This window comes from Lithobates pipiens, unplaced genomic scaffold (genome assembly GCF_037356315.1).
Source record: "Lithobates pipiens isolate NorthernLeopardFrog02 unplaced genomic scaffold, aLitPip1_a1.2 Scaffold_23, whole genome shotgun sequence".
NCBI classification, from domain to species: domain Eukaryota; kingdom Metazoa; phylum Chordata; class Amphibia; order Anura; family Ranidae; genus Lithobates; species Lithobates pipiens.
Genome location: NW_027507785.1, coordinates 226436166 through 226461516, shown reverse-complemented (window position 1 = coordinate 226461516; position 25351 = coordinate 226436166). Strand labels below are relative to the sequence as shown.

Sequence of the window (25351 nt, the reverse complement as noted above, 5' to 3'; positions counted from 1 at the left end):
GATGCGGTCCCGAGTCTGGCTCGGGGGTTACCAATTTTGGTATAAAAATTCCACCCCGAGCCAGACTCGGGAATACCGTCAGGGGGGTTAATAGGTGTTTGGAAGCCATGACAATGCACTGATCATGCGTCGATTTGATCTCTTATGCCGCGTACATGCGATTGGAATTCCGGCCATAAAAAGACCGATGAGAGCTTTTCAATGGAAAATGCAACTGTGTGTATGCTCCATCGGAATTCAGCTGTCCGAATTTCCGCCAGCCAAAAATTTATAGCATGTTCTCAGTTTTCACGAAGGAAAAACAATCGTGTGTATGCAATTCCGACACGCCAAAAATCACGCAGTCTCAGATTCAACTATGAGACGGAAGCTATTGGCTACTGGCTATTGAACTTCCTTTTTCTAGTCCCGTTGTACATGTTGTACGTCACCACGTTCTAAATGATCAGAATTTGGTGTGACTGTGTGTAGGCAAGACAGCTTGAGCGGAATTCCATCTGAATTCCGTCTGGAAAACCATCAGAGCTTTTTTTCTGACGAGAATTCCGATCGTGTGTACGCGGCATAACAGAGCAGAAATCAGTCAATGGTCTGGGCTGGCAACATAAGATGTTATGGATTCAGACAATCTCATGGTGCCAAACTGAGGACATCCATCCCATATGGGGATCTGAAAAAAAAATGATGCATTCTGACAATATTGCCTTAAACAAACAATGAGAAATAAACAGATACAAAGTATTTCTCCCTGATCGCTCATGCAAAAAAGTATTAAAGCTGCTACTATAAAAAAAATATGAACTGTATCAAAAAATATGTTTAAAAAAAGTCTTTCAAACATTAGTAGCGCTTAAAAAGTTCATATGTAAATAAAGATAAAAAGTTCCACTTGTGTTTTAATTATATAAAGCAGGATGTGGGATAGTGGCTGATCCGTTCGTACAAAATGTTGAACACCAAATCTCTGCAGATCAAAATCCCAGATAAATCCTTCACCACATTGCTTCTATGGGAATCCCCTGTAGGTAATTCACTCGACGCCCTCTGACGAAAGCATTGAGGAAACGCACGTCAAGGCATGACCACACAACTACTGAATATTGATGAAGTAATCTCTCTGCTCATTGATCTCTCTGTCCCATGCTCCTTGTCAACACATTTACATGCAACACAACCGATGGGTTCTCATGCTGCCAGTCCCTCTTCAGGTTTGTGTATTACTGTACAATAGATTGTATAAGGATGATGTACATTCAGGTGTTTGCATTAGTTGTGTTAAAAATGTGCTTAAAGTGGTAGTAAACACCGCTTGACAACTTGTACTTACAAGTAAACTAATATTCACCACTTCTGCAGCTGGTGATGTCACGCATGTGCACTGCACTCTGGGGGGGGGGGGGGCATATCGCTGATCATGGCTCCAGTGTGCATGCACAGAAGTGACATCATCACAGCTTGGCTATTCAAGTGACTGCTGCCCCCCCCCCCCCCAAAAAAAAACGTAATTAATACTTCAGTCTCTGCAAAATGTGAAAAGCAATGCATAGTTACTATGACGTGTGTCATGGAAAATGTCATCTCTTCAATGTATGTAGTACTGGGTCATGGAATTTGACATTATTCTTTATATGACCTTTCAGAGCTAATCATGGGTATGGCTTGCATGCTGTAAGCCCTTGTACACACGGTCCGAAATTCCGGAAATTGGATTATATTGTCGGAAAATCCGATCGTGTGTGGGCTCTATCGGACTTTTTCCGTCGGTAAGTCCGACTGAAAAAAATTGAAAGCAGGATCTCAAATTTTCCGACAACAAAATCCGATCAGACTTTTTCTGATCATTTGTAGAGAATTCCGTTTGGACAAAGTGCCACGCATGCTCAGATCAAAGTACAAGAGCAAAGCTATTGGCTACTAGGCTGAACGTAGTCCCCTTGTAACAAACGAAAGTCATCACGTTCCAAACGATCAGATTTTCCGACAACTTTGTCCGACCGTGTGTATGCAACATCAGTTTAGAACAAAATCCGTTGGAAAAAATCTGGCGGATTTTGTGGTCGGAATTTCCGACCGTGTGTACAAGGGCTTACTCTATGCAGTTCCGTGTGTTTTTTTTTTTCAAACACAACCTTCATAAACAGTCTTTCGGGGATACTCATGATATATCCAAATTACAACAACCCTCTGCAAAGAAGTAAAAAAGAAAAAAGAAATAAACCTTAAAGAATGCACAGTGCCTGGAAAAAGTATTCATACCCCTTGACATTTTCCACATTTTGTCATGTTACATGTTAATTAATCAGAGAAGCAACAAAGAGGCCCATGGTAACTCTGAAGGAGCTGCAAAGATCCACAGCTCAGGTGGGAGAATGTGTCCACAGGACAACTATTAGTCATACACTCCACAAATCTGGCCTTTATGGAAGAGTGGCAAGAAGAAAGCCATTGTTGAAAGAGAGAGATAAGAAGTCCTGTTTGCAGTTTGCAAGAATCCATGTGGGGGACATTGCAAACATGTGGAAGAAGGTGCTCGGGTCAGATGAGACCAAAATTTTACTTTTTGGCTTAAAAGCAAAACACTATGTGTGGCAGAAAACTAACACTGCACATCACCCTGCCACACTGAAGTGGACCTCTCTGAAGAGATGTTGGGGCTCAGGTAAGTATTAGTGGGTGCTGGGGTGGCTGCTGCACACATAGAATGCATTATGATAAAAAAAAACCTTCTGACTTTACAACCACTTTGACCACTTTAGGTCTGCCCTATAGCAATTTTACTGCTACAGGGTGTCACCTGTGTGCCAGATCATGTATATATACATGACCCAACACTTTTAGGTAGGGGGCGCTCATGCGCACTGCTGGTGGCTCGCTTCCACTATAATTACACACACTGGAAACCGATCTGCGGGTGCAGATGACAGCAGAGATAATCCAACACTGGCGAGGCTACAATGATGGGAAAGGTGAGGCTGTAGAACAACAGTCTGCATTGTTGGACAAAAGGGCGTATCTAAAAAAAGATAAGGAAGGTGGGACTTTGTATGAAGCACCGGACAGCAAAGGGGTACTAGGATGAATATACGGAATTTTATTGGGAAGCTCAGTTGAAATTTTAAACATACATAAAGTTGATAAACAGGTACATGCATAATAGTTGGGTCATTTAGGTACAATCCATACAAATTAATGGTGATGACAATAATGAGCAATAAAAATGATAGCAATACAGTTAATAGTAGTAATACATAGATATAGATACATAAAATTCCACAATTCATCTCAAGGGAAATAGATAAAAATGGTATTCAAATGGTATTGCCTGCAGGACCTATGGCCTCACTGAACCTGAGAGGATAAATTAATAATCATTTGAAAAATCTTGGTAGGTGGATAGGTACACGGCAACCGGTAGCTCTACGCGTTTCGTGGCTTTCACGCCACTCGTCAGGAGCAAGCACGTGTAAAGTCTGCAAAACATTACTAATGTAAAATGAGAAGAAAAGTCCCTAACCCTTTCCTGGAAAAAATCCCTACTTTTTTCCATTTTTTTCTGAGTCTGCATTGTTGGTCAATTTAATGGCTGCAGATGGGCACTGTGCAGGGTGCATTGATGGGCAATTTAGAGACTGCAGATGGACACTGAGCAGGGTGCATTGATGGGCAATTTAGAAACTGCAGATGGACACTGAGCAGGGTGCATTGATGAGCTGTGATCCCAATTTTGCTTCAAAGTTCTTAATTTAAAATGTAAGTTTTTTCCTTAAACTTACCTCCTAAAATTGAGGTGTGTGTTATATGCCTCTGTCTGTTTTACACCGAAATACTGTAATTAATAATACAATATATAGAATACTTTAACAACTTAAGGACCAAGCCTCTTTTTGAGATCTGTTGTTTACAAGTTAAAATCATTTTTTGCTAGAAAATTACTTAGAACCCCCAAACATTATACATTTTTTCAGACACCCTAGAGAATAAAATGGTAGTTTTTGCATAACTTTATGTCACACCATATTTGCGCAGCGGTCTTACAAACGCAATTTTTATGGAAATAATATACTTTTTGAATTAAACAATAAGACAACAGTAAAGTTAGCCCAATTTTTTTAACCACTTCAGTCCCGGAGCATTTGGCTGACCAATGACCAGAGCACTTTTTGCAATTCGGCACTGTTTCGCTTTAACTAACAATTGCGCAGACATGCAACTTGGCTTTCTTTTGGTGGTATTTTATCACTTCTGCGGTTTTTATTTTTTGCGCTATAAAAAAAATAAAGCATCAATTTAAAAAAAACACATTTTATTTTACTTTTTTCTATAATACATATCCCCAAAAATATCTAAAAAAAAACATTTTTTTCCTCAGTTTAGAGTGGTACATATTTGTCTACGTATTCGTGGTAAAAAAAAATCACAATAATCGTTTATTGATTGGTTTGCACAAAAGTTTTAGCGTCTAAAACATAGGGGATAGTTTTATGGCATTTTTATAAATAGTTTCTTTTTACTAGTAATGGCGGCGATTAACGATTTTTATCGTGACTGCAACAATATGGCAGACACATCTGACACTTTTGGTGCTATTTTGGGACCATTCACATTTATACAGCAATCAGTGTGGTTAAAAATGCACTGATTACTGTGTAAATGTGACTGGCAGTGAAGGGGTTAACCAGTAGGGGCGCTGCTGTGGTTAAGTGTGTCCTAGAGAGTGATTCTAACTGTGGGGGGGGGGGAGCTGTGTGTGACATGACACTGATCACCACTCCTGATTGCAGGGAGCGGTGATCAGTGTACTGTCCAGGGCTTTTTTCAGCAGGAACTTGGGGGAACGCAGTTCCGGCACCTCCAGAACTGAATGGCAAGGGGTGCTGGGGTATACTGGAGACTCTATTGATGCTTGCTGTTGAGGAATCTATTGTTGCTGGAGGGGACCTATTTTTGGGAAGGAAGGAGGTCTACTGTTGCTGGGGAGGACTTCTGTTGCTCGTGGGGGATCTATTGTTGCTGGCTGTGGGTCTTATGTTGCAGGGGGGTCAATCATGGCTGGGAGAAATATACTGTTGGTCTATTGTTGCTAGATGGAATCTTTTTTTGCGGGGGGGGGGTCTATTGTTGCTGATGGGGGATCTATTGTTGCTGAGAGTGGGAGTTATGTTGCAGGGAGTCAATCATTGCTGGGTGGGATCTACTGTTGAGGGAGGGGTCTAATGTTGCTGGCTGCTGAAGGGTCAATTGATACTGGCTGTTGGGTATGGATTGTTGTTGCTGGGCTGTCTATTGTTGCTAGATCTATTTTATTGCCTTTCTTGTTATGATTAACAAACTCCATATAAAATACTTGGTTCTGTATTCTCTTAAAGGGGCAGTACGGGGAGGTGGGTAAGGGTTGGACGCAAGGAATGATGCTCAAAGTGGGTAGGGGGCGGAGTTAAGGGGTGACTCAGAAGGTGGGGTTCCTGCACCTTCTTGATGAGAAAAAAATCCCTGGTACTGTCACTAGGCAGAATGGGGAAATGCTTGTTTACATTAGCATTTCCCCATTCTTCCTCTCCGTGAGACGATCGTGGGTATTCCCACGGACATCGAGCCCGCAGGACCCGCGGTCGGAATCACGGAGCTCATGGCGGGCACGCCTGCTATCCAAGCCTCATGAGATCACGCACATTAACATGATTTTGCACAGCGGAGAAACCTGGCACAGTAAAACTGTGGCGGCTTGTCCGCAAGCAGTTAATATTGTGAAAGATAATGTTACACCGAGTAAATTGATACCCAATATGTCATGCTTCAAAATTGCGCCCACTCATGGAATGGCAACAAACTTTGACCCTTAAAATCTTAAAAATCTCCATAGGCGACATTTAAAAATGTCTACAGGTTACAAGTTTTGAGTTATTGCTCTTACTCTAATGATCGTAGCGATACCTTGCATGTGTGGTTTGAACACCGTTTTCATATGAGCGACTTATGTATGCATTCGCTTCTGCGCATGAGCTCGGCGGAACGGGGCGCTTTAAATGTATTTATTTTTTCTTATTTATTTTACTTTTTATTTTTTATTTTTACAATGTCAATTTAAAAAAATAAGTTTGGTTTCACTTTTAATCCAATTACATGGAATGTAAACATCCCTTGTAATAGAAAAAAAGCATGACAGGACCACTTCAGCCCCGGAAGTATTTGCCCCCTTCCTGACCAGGCCATTTTTTGCGATACGGCACTGCGTCGCCTTAACTGACAATTGCGCAGTTGTGCAACATTATACCCAAACAAAATGTATGTCCCTTTTTCCTCACAAATAGAGCTTTCTATTGGTGGTAATTGATCACCTCTGCGGTTTTTATTTTTTGCGCTATAAACAAAAAATAAAAGCGACAGTTCTGAAAAAAACAATATTTTGTTGTTTTTGCTATAATAAATATCCCAATTTTAAAAAAAAAGCGAAACAATTTTTTCCTCGGTTTAGGCCGATATGTATTCTACATATTTTTGGTAAAAAAAAATCCCAAAAAGCATATATTGGTTGGTTTGTGCAAAAGTTATAGCGTCTACAAAATAGGGGATAGATTTGTGTCATTTTTATTATTATTATTATTTTTTTACTAGTAATGGCAGTGATCTGCAATTTTTATCAGGACTGTGACATTGCGGTGGACAGATCGGACACTTTTGACACTATTTTAGGACCATTGACATTTATACAGTGATCAGAGCTAAAAATAGCCATTTATTACTGTATAAATGTCACTGGCAGGGAAGGGGTTAACACTAGGGGGCGATCAAGCGGTTAACTATGTTCCCTAGAAGGGTGCTAACTGTAGGGGGGATGGGACTGACTAGGGGAGGAGAGAGATCGGTGTTCATACTTAGTATGAACATATGATCTCTCTCCTCTCCCCTGAGAGAACTGGGATTTGTGTGTTTACACACACAGATCTCAGTCCTCGCTCTGTCATGAGCGATCGGCTTTGGGGACACGTGTTGGGCACATGCGCGCGCCTGCTGTGACGTCTAAAACAAGCGACATACAGCTATGGCGATTTGTGCAGCCGTGCCAACCAACCAACTGGCGGTTGATCAGCTAGCGGTTAATGTGAGATCTGGGGTTTTTTTCAATAAAAAAATTCCCCTTTAGGACCATTGGGCAGAAGTGACTTTTCACTTGACTCCATGTCTCTCAGAGGAAAGAACTGATGCTGCTCCCGATGGGTACACAGCGGAGACCATTGAGAAGCAGCGGGAGGGGGGCCCTCTCCCGCCCCGATAAAAGTGATCTTGCGGTGAATCTTCCGCAGAGACCACTTTTATCTGAAAGCGGACCACCCGCTGTTTGAAAAGGGGGGGGGGGGAGAGGAGGCACACCCTTCCCCCCACCTCACAGCACACAAGAACAGAGCTGAGGTTGTCAATCAGCTGGAGGTTCTTCCCCTGTCACCCTTTTTCTCTTGGTGGCAGGAAAACTTGTCAGAAGTGACTCATGCATATAGCAGTGGAATGAAGCAGCAGAGAGAAATGACACTCAGTGCTCTGGATTGAGACAAGTACACACTATACAGGGATATGCTTTGTTCATATTTCATGTCTGAGGTTTACAGCCACTTTAATTCTTTGAGTTAATGACTTGGAATAAGTGAGCAGATCAAAAGTCCTGACTTTACCCTGAATTACCTGACCTACATACTTATTCCAGGTCAGTAACTAGTATAAACAAGGTTAGGTCAGCATAATAGCCAGTCAACAATAATTTTCAGAAAAATTTAAGCAATGGCAGCTCCTATTTTACCTATAAAGGGTTACTTGAAGGCATATTGACAACACACTTAGTTAACACTAGCATAGTTTGCAGCCAAAGTCTGGAAAAACATATAATACAAGTAAAAAAAATATGGACAGTTTTCACATTGTACCATAAGGGATGAGTCTCACAAACATGACATTAAGCAGTCGATTTGCTGTATGTACAGCTGTACCAAAATAAAACTTATGAAATTTTTCCCCACAAATAGAGCTTTCTTTTGATGGTATTTGATCACCACTGTGGTCTTTATTTTTTAAGCTATAAACAAAAAAACTTTTTTTACTTACTGCTAGAAAACATATGCAATAAAAAAAATTGAAAACATTAAGTTTCTTCATAAATTTAGGCCAGAATGTATTCAGCTAAATGTTTTTGTTTAAAAAAAAAAAATCCCAATAAGTGTTAATTGATTGGTTTACACAAATGTTATAGCGTCTACAAACTATGGTACATGTACTTCAATTTTTAATTATTTATTTACTAGTAATGATGGTGTTTAGTAACTTCTAACAGGATTGCGATATTGTGGTGGACAATCAGACACTGACTGTCCCCTTTGACACTTTCTGGGAACCAGTGACACTAATATAGTGATCAGTGTTAAAAAAATGCACTGTCACTGTACTAATGAGACTAGCTGTGAAGGGGTTAAACATCTAGGGCATTTAAAGGATTAAATGTGTGCCTATCCAGTTTTTTGGTGCCCTATGTGCTCTGCTTTTAATAGGGGAAAAAATTAATTCTAGTCCCTGCTTTGCAGAAACACAGAATCCATTCTTTCCCCTGTCAGAAGGGCAATCTGCCTTGTTTACATAGGCAGATCACTGTTCTGTGTTCTTTACCGATGATCGGCAGGTGCCAGAGAATATTGAGTGCCCAGCACCCGAAGATCGGCTTCTGCTGTGAACATCCACAGTAGAAGCAGCCTTCCCCCTGCTGGCGGAAATGGCAAATCACATATGTGTGTATATATATATATATATATATATATATATATATATATATATATATATATATATATATATATATATATATATATATATATATATATATACTTGTGTTGGTGCACAGCTGCCACTCTGTAGCAGTAAAATGGTGGCCAGAAAGTGGTTAAAAAACTAGCTAACTTTTAACACCTAGAATGCATTGAAATTTCCACGTGTCACCATTTTACCTACAAAGTTAAAAAGATTAATTCTAGGAGCACTTTTGTTCCAAATAAGATCTAAAAACACCCCAAAGTTTTTTTTAAAAAGGTCTGAGGGATCCAACATGGGGCGTTATGGAACATGTAAGGACGTTTTGATATCCATGCCGATTTTCCATAATCAAATGAATGCTTATGTTACATAAAAGACAATCACACCTATAAACCTGACAGCTCTTCTTAGAAAGGAGTTGAAGTTGCATCCTCCAGCATTGATATTTGCTTCCGCTCCCATTCCGTTTTTTCTTTTGGATAGACAGCAGTATAAGACACCTTCACCAACCATTATCTAAAAAGAAATGAAACACCATAAATGATGTATTAAAAACAAGTTGCCATAGCAGATAACGTGTAACTTTCTATTACATACTGTATATGTCCCTTCCTTTTGGTCTTCTTTGGCTGGAATATTTATGAATGGGTGTTTTCATTTCTGCAGACAGATCACTAGACTTTACATACTGACAAGTATTATTGTAGAATTGTATTACTTCTTAAAGTGGTTGTAAAGTCAGAAGGTTTTTTATCATAATGCATACACATTAAGATAAAAAGCCTTCTGTGTTGCGGCAGCCGCCTCAGCCCCCCTAACACTTACCTGAGCCCTATCTCTCTCCAGCAATGTTCACAAGTTTCTCGTCCCTCAGGGACTCTCCTCCTGATTGGCTAAGACACAGCAGCTGCACCATTGGCTCCCGCTGCTGTCAATCAAAGTCAGTTAGCCAATCAGGAGAGAGAGAGGGGGGGCCGAACCGGGTCTCCGCGTCCGAATGGACACAGAGAGCTGTGACTCAGCTCGGGTGCCCCCATAGCAAGCTGCTTGCTGTGAGAGCACTTAACAGGAGGGAGGGGCCAGGAGAGCTGAAGAGGGACCAGAGAAAAGGAAGATTGGGGTTGCTCTATGCAAAACCACTTTACAGAGCAGGTAAGTATAACATGTTTGTTAAAAAAACAAGACTTTACAATCACTTTAAACTTTTAAAGAAATTTCTTTAAAAGAGAAGTATGGAAATGCATCAAATCATCCACCGGCAGTATGATCACATAGAGTGCAATAAGTCGGGGATCAGATTATGCACCTCCGATGAGGGAGCAGAGCATATATAAGGAATCTATCAGCTTGCTGGTAGGCAAGCGAGTAGCACACTATTAAGATTTATACCAGGAAGTTGCAAGTGGGTCCTGCCAATGACCCCTCTTATCCAAAGGTAAAATGGCTGTAGGTACAGCGTTAGGGACACACAAGGTACAGATATTGCTGGGCTGCTCTGCTCCCTCATCGGAGGTGCATAATCTGATCCCCGACTTATTGCACTCTATGTGATCATACTGCCGGTGGATGATTTGATGCACTAATTCTTTGCCACTATCTCTTTGATTACATGGCTATGGCTTTTACCTTTGGATAAGAGGGGCCATTAGCAGGACCCACTTGCAACTTCCTGGTACAAATCTTAATAGTGTGCTACTCGCTTGCTTACCAGCAAGCTGATATATTCCTTATATCGCTATTTTGAATCCTACGTGTGAATTCCTCCTGAAGAAGCACTATATAACATGTCGGAACATGTCGAGCCATCCTTCTAGATTCGATCTGGACCCCCACGCCTGACACAATTTCCGGGACCCAATTCATGACCTTTGGAATGCATCTCATATATTGAATATTGAAACTTATGGCATTGTATTATGCATTGTAGTATTATACTATATACAGTACTTAATTATAAGTCCTATTGAAGATCATTAGTAATCAGGCTCTGGGAGTCAGATCAATTATATACACTTTTTAATGCTATTGCTGTAATATATTATATATGCTATTGTTGAATTGTTGCCACTCTGTGGAAACTAAATAATTAAAAAAAATGTCATGATTTTAGATGGAGTACTCATGTGCCTTTTAACCACCTTCAGACCGGACCATTTTGCTGGTAAATGACCAGAGGTCTTTTTACAATTTGGCACTGCGCTGCTTTAACTGGTAATTGCGCGGTCATGCAATGTTGTACCCAAACAAAATTTGCGTCCTTTTCTTCCCACAAATAGAGCTTTCTTTTGATGGTATTTGATTGCCTCTGCGATTTTTATTTTTTGCGATATAAACGTAAAAAGACCGCAAATTTTGAAAAAAAATGATATTTTCTACTTTTTGTTATTAGAAAAATCCAATAAACTCAATTTTAGTCATACATTTAGGCCAAAATGTATTCAGCCACATGTCTTTGGTAAAAAAAAAGTCAATAATTGTATATTTATTGGTTTGCGCAAAAGTTGTCACATCTACAAACTAAGGTACGTTTTCTGGAATTTACGCAGCTTTTAGTTTACGACTGCCTATCTCATTTCTTGAGGTGCTAAAATGGCAGGGCAGTACAAAACCCCCCCAAATGACCCCATTTTGGAAAGTAGACACCCTAAGGAAATTGATAAGTGGCATGTTGAGCCCATTGAATATTTTATTTTTTTGCCTCAAGCGATTGAATAATGACAAAAAATATATTTTTTTTTTTTTTACACAAAGTTGTCACTAAATGATATATTGCTCACACATGCTATGGGCATATGTGAAATGACACCCCAAAATAAATTCTGCTGCTTCTCCTGAGTACGGGGATACCACATATGTGGGACTTTTTGGGAGCCTAGCCGCGTACGGGGCCCCGAAAACCAAGCACCGCCTTCAGGCTTTCTAAGGGCGTAAATTTTTGATTTCACTTCTCACTACCTATTACAGTTTTGAAGGCCATAAAATGCCAAGATGGCACAAAACCCCCACAAATGACCCCATTTTAGAAAGTAGACACCCCAAGCTATTTGCTGAGAGGCATTTTGAGTCCATGGAATATTTTATATTTTGCCACAAGTTGCGGGAAAATTACAAACTTTAATTTTTTTTTATTTTTTGTTCACAAAGTTGTCACTAAATGATATATTGCTCACACATGCTATGGGCATATGTGAAATGACACCCCAAAATAAATTCTGCTGCTTCTCCTGAGTACGGGGATACCACATATGTGGGACTTTTTGGGAGCCTAGCCACGTACGGGGCCCCGAAAACCAAGAACCGCCTTCAGGTTTTCTAAGGGCGTAAATATTTGACTTCACTCCTCACTACCTATTACAGTTTTGAAGGCCATAAAATGCCAAGATGGCACAAAACCCCCACAAATGACCCCATTTTAGAAAGTAGACACCCCAAGCTATTTGCTGAGAGGCATGTTGCGTCCATGGAATATTTTATATTTTGCCACAAGTTGTAGGAAAATTACAAACTTTTTTTTTTTTTTTTTTTTTGACAAAGTTGTCACTAAATGATATATTGCTCACGCATGCCATGGGCATATGTGAAATGACACCCCAAAATAAATTCTGCTGCTTCTCCTGAGTACGGGGATACCCCATATGTGGGACTTTTTGGGAGCCTAGCTGCGTACGGGGCCCCGAAAACCAAGCACCGCCTTCAGGCTTTCTAAGGGCGTTACAGTTTTGAAGGCCATAAAATGCCAAGATGGCACAAACCCCCCCAAATGACCCCATTTTGGAAAGTAGACACCCCTAAATTTAGGGGTACACTAGTGAGACTAGGTAATAAATGGCGGGTGCCCTGAAACTATAAAAAAAATAACTAACCAACCAGCGTCACCTGTAACAGTTATATGGTGATCACTCGTGAAAGGGTTAACTAGGGGGCAATCAGGGGGCTTTATGCGGTAGTATATGGGGGTCCCTGGCGCTATAAAAAGCTGTGGCGAACCTAAATACCTACCTGCCTAACTAGCGTCACCTGTGACACTAATACAGTGATCAGAAAAACGATTGCTTATTAGGCTGGGTTCACACTGGAGCGATGTGGGAACGCCACGAATGCGCGGCGGGTTCCCGCATCACATGCCTCCCGGCGGCAGTTCACACTGCCCTATGCGAACTGCTGGGAGTGTCAGTGAAATGTTAATGACACCCCCAGATCAGTTCGCATATCGCAGTGCGATCTGCAAACTCGGATCGCATGGTGTGAACACCCATGCGATCCGATTCTGCTGCGGACCAAAAAAAGGGTCCCGTGCGAGTTTGCGGCGGGTGCGACACAAATTCAGCCATACTATCTGTATGGCTGAACTCGAATCGCACAGAGATCGGATGTGATTTGCACTGCAGTGCGGTGCGAATCACATCCGTTCTCATAAACCGCTGCAATGTGAACCCAGCCTTAGTGACACTGGCGACGGGGGTGATCACGGGGTTAAACCTTTATTGGGGGGGTTAGGGGGGTACCTTAGAACTAAAGGGGGCTAACCCTAACTGCCCTAACAGTTATTACAGTCACAAATGACACCCGCCGGGTGATCAGGGGGTTAAACCTTTATTAGGTAATAAATGGCGGGTGCCCTGAAACTATAAAAAAATAACTAACCAACCAGCGTCACCTGTAACAGTTATATGGTGATCACTGGTGAAAGGGTTAACTAGGGGGAAATCAGGGGGCTTTATGCGGTAGTATATGGGGGTCCCTGGCGCTATAAAAAGCTGCGGCGAACCTAAATACCTACCTGCCTAACTAGCGTCACCTGTGACACTAATACAGCGATCAGAAAAATTATCGCTTATTAGGCTGGGTTCACACTGGAGCGATGCGGGAACGCCATGAATCCGCGGCGGGTTCCCGCATCGCATGCCTCCCGGCGGCAGTTCACACTGCCCTATGCGAACTGCTGGGAGTGTCAGTGAAATGTTAATGACACCCCCAGATCAGTTCGCATATCGCAGTGCGATCTGCAAACTCGGATCGCATGGTGTGAACACCCATGCGATCCGATTCTGTTGCGGGCCAAAAAAAGGGTCCCGTGCGAGTTTGCGGCGGGTGCGACACAAATTCAGCCATACTATCTGTATGGCTGAACTCGAATCGCACAGAGATCGGATGTGATTTGCACTGCAGTGCGGTGCGAATCACATTCGTTCTCATAAACCGCTGCAATGTGAACCCAGCCTTAGTGACACTGGCGAGGGGGGGTGATCACGGGGTTAAACCTTTATTGGGGGGGTTAGGGGGGCACATTAGAACTAAAGGGGGCTAACCCTAACTGCCCTAACAGTTATTACAGTCACAAATGACACCAATGCAAAAAAAAAAAAAAAAAAAACGGTGTCACTGTGACTGGGGGGCAGGGGTAATTGGGGGGTGATCGGGGGGTAAAGGGGGGGTGTGAGTGTGCCTGGCATGTTCTACTGTGTAGTGTAGTGCTTGTGCAACTCACCGATGCTCTCTCCTCGGTGCCGGAACGAAAAATACCGACACGGAGGAGAGAATACATCACTTCTTCTCCTGTGTTTACATTACAGGAGAGGAAGTGATGTCACCGGACATTTTCATTAGTCGGGAGCGATCGCGAGGGGGTGGCCATGAATGAATGGCCGTCCCCTCATCCGGGATCGCTCCCGAACGAATACCGACCGCCGCAGGCACCGGGCGGGGGCCCGATCGGGCCCCCGACCCGCGGGCAGGCAAGGACGTACATGTAAGCCCTTATGCCTGCCCGTGCCATTCTGTCGACGTACATCGTCGCGCGGCGGTCGGCAAGTGGTTAAAGTCCTCAAAACATTAGTTGTTTTTTTTTGTTTTTTTCCTACCTTTCATAATATACTTTATCTGATTTGTAGGTATGAACAACATAGACAGTTCACCTTCCAGAATGCAGACCAATGCAGGTGATAATGAACACATACATCTAATACATGCCCAGCAAAAGCTACACATTCAGGACCATGGACAGCTTTTAGATGCGCCGTATTTTCCGGCGTATAAGACGACCTTTTACATGTAAAAAAATTGGCCAAAAAGCAGGGGTCGTCTTATACGCCGGGTCAGCCCCTCGGATGGCTGCTTGGTGTTCGGTAATACTGTATGTAGCTTCGGCTACATACAGTATATACCACTGAGCCAATCCTGGTGAGCGATGTATTCAAATGAATACAAAGCCTGCTCGGATTGGAGTAACGACCTCTGCCAATCCGAGCAGGCTACTCTGTAGCCTGCTCGGATTGGCTTGGAGAGTCAGAGAGGCGCGGGCTGATGATGTTACAGCCTCTGCCAATCTAAGCAGGCTTTGTATTCATTAATAGAATACATCGCTCGCCGTGATTGGCTCCAGCAAATGCAGGAAGAAGGAAGAAATATGAAGCCTCGGAAGCCTCGAAAGCCGGGTTGTCTTATACGGTAAGTACAGTTTTAAAAGCGTTTTTGTCATGTAAGATTAGGGGGTCGTCTTATATGCTGGGTCGCCTTATACACCGGCAAATACAGTAAATTACAGCGTGGACTGTAACAAACACAAAAGGTCATACTATGATTACATCACTGGCATGTCAGTTTATTAAATCATGGCCGGTAAGTGACATAACCTCACCTAAAGGCTGCACCTCTCTTAACTGTCTCACTTGGAAGGGTTTAACCATAGAGATTCTTGATAACTATCATTAAACTCTTCTGGGTGAAACATGTTAAAAGGAGCGGCCTTTAGGTGGCTTGCCGGCCAGGGCTAAATAAACTGACATGCTAGTGTTGTTTCCAGCGTAAGATCTTTTGTTTTTTAAGTGATTTCTAGAAGTTACAGAAACTTCAGACTTTTATTTGTTAAACCTGATTATAAAAAAGAAAAAAAAAATGAAAAAGGTTGACTGGGGATTGGCGTTAAAACCAGACTTGTAGACTTGTACACTTCCTGTGTTGAAAGCAATTAGTCTAATTTGGCTGCACTGCACTGATAATTTACTAAAAGGAGAATGTTCACCTTGCAGAGTGAAATTTCACTTCAGGTGAGAATTTTCCATTAGCTTAGTGAGTGTGACAAAAGTTCACTTTGCAAAGAATACTCAATCACATGTAATGAAAATGAAAAAAAAAGCCAAAAAATTGAGATTTGTTTGGATATACTCTGAGCAAAATTATAAGCGCAACACTTTTGTGTTTGCCCCTATATATCATATAAAGCCCCATACACACTATCAGATTTTCTGCTGATTTTTTCCTTCAGATTTACCAAAACCATATAATATGAGGTCAAACCTTAGGAGTTTCAATTTGTATGCAATCAGGCAGGCCCTTGCACTACATGGTTTTGGTCAATTTGAAGACAAAAACCAGCAGGAAATCTGATAGTGTGTATGGGGCTTAAGATCTATGACTTTTTCTGTGTACCAAAAGGCCTATTTCTCTCAAATATTGTTCACAAACTTGTCTAAATCTGTGTTAGTGAGCACTTCTCCTTTGCTGAGATAATCCATCCAACTCACAGGTGTGGCATATCCAGATGCTGATTAGACAGCATGATTATTGCACAGGTGTGCCTTAGCCTGGCCACAATAAAAGGCCACTCTAAAATGTGCGGTTTTATCACGCAGCAGAATGCCACAGATGTTGCAAGTTTTGAGGGAGCGTGCAATTGGCTTGCTTACTGCAGGAATGTCCACCAGAGCTGTTGCCCTCGAATTGAATGTTCATTTCTCTACCATAAGCCATCTCCAAAGGCGTTTCAGAGAATTTGGCAGTACATCCAACCTGCCTCACAACTGCAGACCACGTGTAACCACACCAGCCCATGACCTCCACATCCAGCATCTTCACCTCCAAGATCGTCTGAGACTAGCCACCCAGACAGCTGATCAAACTGTCAGAAAGCATCTCAGGGAAGCTCATCTGCATGCTCACCCTCCTCATCGGAGTCTGGACCAGACTGCAGTTCATTGTTGTAACTGACTTGAGTGGGCAAATGCTCACATTCGATGGCGTCTGGCACTTTGAAGAGGTGTTCTCTTCACAGATGAATCACAGTTTTCACTGTACAGGGCAGATGGCAGACATTGTTTATGGCATTGTGTGGGTAAGGGATTTGCTGATGTCAACATTGAGGATCGAGTGGCCCATGGTGGCGGTGGGATTATGGTATGGGCAGGCATATGCTATGGAATACGAACACCAGTGCATTTTATTGATGGCATTTTGGCCAGCCTAAGGCACACCTGTGCAATAATCACGCTGTCTAATCAACATCTTGATATGCCACACCTGTGAGGTGGATAGATCATTTCGGCAAAGGAGAAGTGCTCACTAACACAGATTTAGACAGATTTGTGAACAATATTTGAGAGAAGTATTTGTGTACATATAAAAAGTCATAGATCTTAAAGTTCAGCTCATGATAAATAGGGGCAAATACAAAAGTGTTGCATTTTCTAATTTTGCTCGGTGTAATTGGATGACTGAAGGCAGTAAATTCCCTTCCCTGAACAGCCTAATTTCCTTTAGTAAATCATCCCCTGTAATATCCACAAAATAAGCATTAAGCCCCATACACACGATCAGAAATTCTGCCAGCAAAAGGCAGATGCAAGCTTTTGGTCAGAAATTCTAACCATGTGTATGCTCTATCAGACTTTTGCTGGCAGAATTCCAGACAGCAAAAGATTGAGAGCAGGTTTTCTATTTTTTGGTCGGAAAAAGTTCCGATTGGAAATTCCGATCGTCTGTACAAATTCCGAAGCACAAAATTCATACACATGCTCGGAAACAATTCGACGCATGCTCGGAAGCATTAAACTTAATTTTCTCTGCTGGTAGTAGTGTTGTAGGTCACTGCGTTCTTGACAGTCGAAAAGTTCAGAGAACTTTTGTGTGACCGTGTGTATGCAAGCCAAGCTTGAGCGGAATTCCGTCGGAAAAACCATTCAATTTTTTTCGGACGGAAATTCGGCTCATGTGTATGGGGCAATAAAGGCTACAGCAGGTATCTTGTGCCTGCCTAATTTCTGGGCTAATTTCTGCCCCCCCCCCCCCCCACACACACACCCATCTATTTCCTTTCCGCTCAATCAATCAGTTAGGTACAGTGTCAGGTGCGGGCATTGCCAAAGGGCACTCTGTATGTGAATTCAATCAGTCCAGGAACTCCTCAAGCCTTATACCTATATTCTAGTGGTGCAGAAATACAGCTACAGTCAACTTCTAATTGCTACTAGACCAGGGGTGGATCCAGGGGGGGCAACAGGGCAATTTCCCCCTCCTAGAATGCGGGTGGCTCAGAGGGTTATCGGGTGGGCAGCTCCGCATGTGACAGCACTGGTGGCTCCCCGGTTGACAGCACGGGTGACTGGGGGGGGGGGGGGCAGCTGGGCAGCTCAGTGTTTGAGCAGGGGAGCAGCAACATATAGCAGGAGACATCGCAAGTGACAATCCGCAATGTGTGGCAGGCTAAGTGACAAGTGACAATCTGCAATGTGTGGCAGGCTACGTGGCAAGTGACAATCCGCAACGTGTGGCAGGCTACGTGGCAAGTGACAATCCACAACATGTGGCAGGCTACGTGGCAAGTGACAATCCACAATGTATGGCAGGCTACGTGGCAAGTGACAATCCACAATGTGTGGCAGGCTACGTAGCAAGTGACAATCTGCAACGTGTGGCAGGCTACGTGGCAAGTGTCAATCCGCAATGTGTGGCAGGCGACGTGGCAAGTGACAATTCGCAATGTGTGGCAGGCTACGTGGCGAGTGAAAATCTGCAATATGTGGCAGGCGACGTGGGAAGTGACAATACGCAATGTGTGGCAGGCTATGTGGCAAGTGACAATTCGCAATGTGTGGCAGGCAACGTAGCAAGTGACAATCCGCAATGTGTGGCAGGCGACGTGGCAAGTGACAATCTGCAACGTGTGGCAAGTGACAATCTGTAATGTGTGGCAGGTGACGTGGCAAGTGACAATCCGCATTTGGTGACAAGTGACATGGAAAGTGACACCCTCAGGGCTCAGGGCTCCCACTGATTCTGCATTATGATGAGTCGAACCATTTATTTTTATATTACAATGTAATAATAGAAATAATGCGCTTCAATCATCCTGACACCATAACAACCATGGTGCCGTGATGATTGAAGCGCCAACACCAGCCATTTCCCCGATAAATTGCCCCCAAAAAACATATTTTCTAGCAGTGCCCCTCCTGAGACTAGACTCTGGATCCGCCCCTGTACTAGACCTGGGATTTACATAAACTCTCCCAAGGATAAATGTATTTACACGCTTGAAAAAGATATGTAATGTGTTTTTTCTTTGCTCAGTGCTCTTTTCTGTTCTGTCAGAGAAAGACACATTCTAATCTGATGTGAGTAGAGGTAACTCTGTAACTGAAAAACAGGTCAGAGTGAGCTGCAGGGGCTTATGATATCATTATGCTCACCATACTAAGCTTCTGCTCACTTGCGCTCTTGAAAGAAGATCCGAGGCAGGGTACTGTGACATTTCTAAGAGGATATTATAGCATTTTGCAATCTTATGACAGACCAAAAGACCAGCAAAGAGACCAAGGGCGATTTCACTGGGTCTAAAAAGTGGTGTATATTTAAAACAAGAAAAATTTGATTCAACACATTTGTGTGTTAATTAGAAGGAACAAGGAGACATATACAGTAATATGCATTTACTGCACTTTAGTTTTAAAGCTGAACTCTCAGGGGCATCTAGCGCTCCTGCTCGTCATTCCAGCATCCTGGTTTTGGCAATCTCCTTGTCTGTCTGTCCACCTGCATGGTGGTTGATGTGGTCAAACATTGTGTGCAGAAGACCAACCTGATTTTAGCCAGCCAAACCTTTAGTCTCATGCTTGTGATAGTTTGTGATAACATGTGTAATATCTGATCAAGTTCCCTGTCTGTCTGCCCTGCTAGATTTGATTTCCCTATGTATGGCCTCGAACTGAATAGCGACTATTCTCTGAATTCAGCCTGCCTTTTACCTGAACTGTCATTGAACCACTCTGCCTGTCTGCCACCCGCAAGTACCTGTTTGCTTTGCTCAGTTCACGCCTGCCCTGGCGTGGTAGCCAGGCACTATAGAATTGTGTATAAGTCTAAAGCCCCGTACACACGAGAGGACTTATGTCCGACAGACTTCCGAAGGAGTTCTGCCAGAGTTCTGCCGGAGTTCCGACAGAGTTCTGACGGACTTTTCGGCTGAGCGGACTTGGCCACACACAATCACACTAAACTCCGACGGATTCGAACGTGATGACGTACGACTGGATTTGAATAAGGAAGTTCATAGCCAGTAGCCAATAGCTGCCCTAGCGTCGGTTTTAGTCCATCGGAATAGCATACACACGAGCAAATTTTTCGAAGGGACCGGGTCCGGCGAAGTTCCGTCGGAAAAATTTGAAGCATGTTCCATATTCTAAAATCCGTCAGACTTTGGTGAATCAAAAGTCCGTTGCAGCCCACACACGATCGAATAGTCTGACGGAATCAGTCCGTCGGACTTTGGATGTTGAAAAGTCCGCTCGTGTGTACGGGGCATTAGGGGGCAACTGAGTACCGGTAGGCCTGCTTGCCTTATGAGGAAGGGGCTGCTATAGGTGACGAGCACAGTAGCCAGCTATAGTGTCTGACCACCTGCATTAGGGGTAAGCGTGACATAATCTCAAGCCTTTAACAAAAAAATTCTGTGAAGATGGACTCTACACAGACTTGTTTATTTGCTGAGGAGATTTGCAAACTGACACACCAAGTCCAAGAACTGTCTGTTCATGTAAACGTACCTCCAGCAATAATGCAGAAGCCAGAGCCCAGGGTTAACCCACCTGATCATTATTCTGTGACCCCCATACAGTATGTTTTCTAACTTTAAATATAGTTGAATGCTATACTTTTAGCATAAGCCATGCTCTTCTGGTTCTGAAGCACAACAGATTAACCTGACTCAGGTGGACTAAGTCAACGCCCCACATTATATAAGGCTGCTAACGCAGCGGCCGTGTGCAGTGTTGTTGACGTGGACAGAGAGATAGCTTGAGTTAGATTAAGCAGGCAGGTTATTCAGTTTGTGGCAGTGTATTTGATTTATACATTATCTCACAAAAGTGAGTACACCCTTCACATTTTTGTAAATATTTTATTATCTTTTCATGTGACAACACTGAAGAAATGACACTTTGCTGCAATGTAAAGTGATGTAAAGCTTGTATAACAGTGTAAATTTGCTTTCCCCTCTAAATAACTCAACACACAGCCATTAATGTCTAAACCACTGGCAACAAAAGTGAGTACACCCCTAAGTGAAAATGTCCAGATTGGGCTCAAAGTGTCAATATTTTGTGAGGCCACCAATATTGATTCATGTGACACGTCACTGAGCTCTTGCTTGTTTACATTAGCATCTCCCCGTGAGACGAACGTGGGTATCCCCGCGGCGATTGAGTCAGCGGGACCCGCGACCCAGCTCAAGGAGGTCCTGACCTCGCATGCGATGGCACGGAGGCAAATTTAATGGGATGCCCATTTGCCTTTCCGTGCCATTCTGCCGACATCCATCGGTCGGGAACCGGTTAACCCTCTTGGGTATGGAGTTCACCAGAGCTTCACAGGTTGCCACAGGTTGCCACTGGAGTCCTCTTCCACTCCTCCATGATGACATCACAGAGCTGGTGGATGTTAGAGATCTTGCGCTCCTCCACCTTCTGTTTGAGGGTGCAACCCAAATACTCAATAGGGTTTAGGTCTGGAGACCTGCTTGGCCAGTCTATCACCTTTACCCTCAGCTCCTTTAGCAAGGCAGTGGTTGTCTTGGAGGGGTGTTTGGGCTCGCTATCATGTTGGAATACTGCCCTGCGGCCCAGTCTCTGAAGGGAGGGAATCATGCTCTGCTTCAGTATGTCACAGTACACGTTGGCATTCATGGTTCCTTCAATGAGCTGTTGCTCCCCCATGTCGGCAGCACTCATGCAGCCCCAGACCATGACACTCCCACTACCATGCTTGACTGTAGGCAAGACACATTTGTCTTTGTCCTCCTCACCTGGTTACCGCCACACACACTTGACACAACCCTGTATCTCCGAAAATAAGACCTAGCATGATTGTCGGTGATGGCTGCAATATAAGCCCTACCCCCAAATAAGCCTTACCCCGTTTCCCCCGAAAATAAGCCCTACCCTGAAAATAAGACCTACAATGATGTTAACTAGGGCTTCTTTGGGGGTAGGGCTTATATTGCAGCCATCACCGACAATCATGCTAGGTCTTATTTTCGGGGAAACAGGGTATCTGAACCAAATAAGTTTATCTTGGTCATCAGATCACAGGACATGGTTTAAGTAATCCATGGTTCAAGTTATATATATATATATATACACTCTGCATTCAGTGTAGCCTACGCCTACAGTGCATTCGGTGGTGTACTATTTCCAATACACTTCAGGCAGTGTATTAATATATGTATATATATATATATATACAGTCTCATATATATATATATATATATATATATATATATATAGAAAGGCCAGTATGGTGGCCTGAAATTATGGGAGGAGCCCGGTGGTGTATATAACCTGCCGTCCGCCCATCTTCCTTGTCGGTTCCGGTGCGCGATATCTGACACGTCAGATATCAAGGGCCGACTATCCAGATCAGACGCAGCGAGCCTGTTCGGCGGTTCCCGCGTTTTCGTCTTCAATTCGACAATCCCGTCTCGTCCATCAGCGTCCGTAGGTTCGTCGTCGCTGTACCCATCGAATTTGTCGCTCGGGCCGGCTGTCGCAGGTAGGGCTTCGGCACCCTCTTTTATTACGTTTTCGATGTACCATTATTTTGCTTGTACGCACAAGCCGCTCTGTTCTGTCATATCGAATGTTTCGGTGGCCTCGTACACTTGTCACTGTATGCTACTTTCGACGTAGGCGTTGTCATCATTCGACACGTTCGATTACGCCACGACAGGCGATTCATTCGCAGCTACGGCATTCGAAACCGTTCGACTGCCGTGCATTTCTATTGTAGCGGTCGAATCGTTCGACCCACAGCCGACTGCTTGTTACGACAAGGCAATCAGTCCGCACGTGTCGCTGCTCTGCTCCAGTTCGAATGTGTCTCTTCATTTCTTGCAATTATGTTATGTGTCTCATTTCACCTCGTTCAAACATTTCAGTCCCAGTCATTTCTGCTGCTCCAATATCATTTCTGTCACTAGTCGCGCTCCGTCGCGAATCCTGTCGCACCGCTGGTGCACCGATTCGCTTTGAAGTGCCCCAGGGTTCGGCCTCATTTCTGTACATGCTCCAGAGACGGAATCACTTGCAGGTTCACGCTCGGTCCCTGATTCTTGTCTTTGTCATGGCATATCATTTCTGTCACTTATTACGCTCCAATTCGAATCCTGTCGCATTCCTCTATGCACCGATTCGTCCTGGTGCGCCCAGCTGCTACGCCTCATTTCAGTACATGCTCCAAAGACGGGATTCATTTGTTAGGTGCATGGGCTCGTCTTCTGATTCCAGTCTTTGTCATGGGTTTCATTTCATTTCACCTATCACGTTCCGGTACGAATAGTCATGTTCATGGACCAATTCGTCTCGGCGTGCCCCAGGAATGGCCTCATTTCAGTACATGCGCCAGAGACGGATTCATTATTTGCTACCATCGGTCCACTCGTTGAATCTTGTCTCTGTCATGGGATATCATTTCTGTCACTTATTACACTCCAATTCGAATCCTGTCGCATGTTACTATGCACCGATTCGTTCTGGCGTGCCCAGCTGCTACGCCTCATTTCAGTACATGCGCCAGAGACGGATTCATTATTTGCTACCATCAGTCCAGTCGTTGAATCTTGTCTCTGTCATGGGATATCATTTCTGTCACTTATTACACTCCGATTCGAATCTCGTTGCATTTATTTGATGCACCAATTCGTTCCGGTGTGCCCAGCTGCTACGCCTCATTTCAGTACATGCTCCAAAGACGGGATTCATTTGTTAGGTGCTTGGGCTCGTCGTCTGATTCCAGTCTTTGTCATGGGTTTCATTTCATTTCACCTATCACGTTCCGGTACGAATAGTCATGTTCATGGACCAAATTCGTTCCGGCGTGCCCCAGGAATGGCCTCATTTCAGTACATGCTCCAGGTTCCGCTTCGTGCTCGGTCGCAAGTTTGTGGCATGGCGATTCGGATCTCTGTCATGGCAGATTCACTCATTTCACGGTCACGTGTTACTTCCCGCTTCTAGTCCAGTTGGTTTTTCAACGTTGGATTCTTATCGGGGGGCCTTGCTCATCAGCCTCATTTCACTAAAAAAAAAAAAAAAAAAAAAAAAGGAGGGGAAGGAAAAAAAAAAAAAAAAGGGAAAAAAAAAAAAAAAAAGGGGGGGGGGGGGGCGATTCAGGGGGGTGGGAAAGAGGAAAATTTATTTCCTTCCTTGGTGTCGTTTATCTCGTGTGTGACGTCTCACTTCCACTGTTAGCTAGCCTTCGTCAGGTGGGAGTCTCAAACAAACTTCACCTTCATCTCCTCAGGTCAGTCGAGTTCAGTAGGTCCAGCCTGCACCTGGTCAGACGGTGCCTTCTTAGGTAAGCATAATCATCTAGCGGGAAATGCCCTTCAGCAAAGCTGCCTTCTTTGAAACAGGTATTTCTTTAGGAGTCTCCAACCAGTTGTAATCCATCTCACCCCTTATAGGTCCGTATTAGGAGAAAGAATCGCATCAGAGGGCTTGTGGCCTCGTCAGACCCAATTTCCGCCACCATGTCCCAGGCCGGCAGCGAGGACCTCACGGCTCCATTGTCTCCATCCGGTTCAGAGAATGGCAGCCAAAGGGCCTTCAGAGCTTGGACCATTCCCAGGCTAACAGCCGAGCTAAGACGCAGGGGTGTCCCCTTCCCAGCAACAGCCAGAAAGGCAGAGCTTTTCCGGCTCCTGTTTCCTCCTCCCGCGGCGGTGGAGGCTTCTACTCAGCAGGCCTCCTTAGGCTCCATCGCCTCTTCTATCTCCCAGCTCCACACCCTGGTGTCATCTATCACGACCTCGATGACAGATCTGCAGGGCCGAGTAGCCCTCCTCGAGACCCAACCCTCTGTCTCTCCGCCTGTACCAGCGTCCCTACCAGTTGTGAGCCCTCCTGCAGGTATCCCCGGAGCTGCACCGATAGTGTTCCCATCGCATATGGTGTCAGCAAACATCAGGAAGGACATTTTAGAGGGAAAGGACGTCAATTTGGCTTCCTTGCTGATCTCAATTCATGAGCTGGCAGAGAATAAAGCCTATACTTGGGGGGACGTATCAGTGGTCCTCAAAGCTAAGGACTCCAGATTAGATAGGAAGCTCTCAGTTACTGAGTTTACCTTAGCTTTTGGCATGATGAGGGACATCATTTGCTCGGCCTCCCCTGGCAGGAGGGAGGAGCTGGATCGGTACCTCCATGTGGTAGTTGACCTGGGCTACAAATACGGCGGATCTTCTTTTTATGACTACCACCGATCCTTCTCCGCTAAAGCAGCCGCCAGGCTTTCCCAGTTC

At 43.9% G+C, this 25351-nt stretch overlaps 1 protein-coding gene across 1 annotated transcript in view; it reads right to left on the bottom strand.

Moving 5' to 3' along the window:
* Window positions 1–25351, bottom strand: part of PLPPR4 (phospholipid phosphatase related 4) — a 211714-nt gene that overhangs the window by 43827 nt on the left and 142536 nt on the right. The window contains exon 3 of the mRNA XM_077452876.1: window positions 9171–9300. Within this exon, the coding sequence (XP_077309002.1) occupies window positions 9171–9300 (130 nt within the window). The remainder of the gene's footprint in view (window positions 1–9170; window positions 9301–25351) is intronic.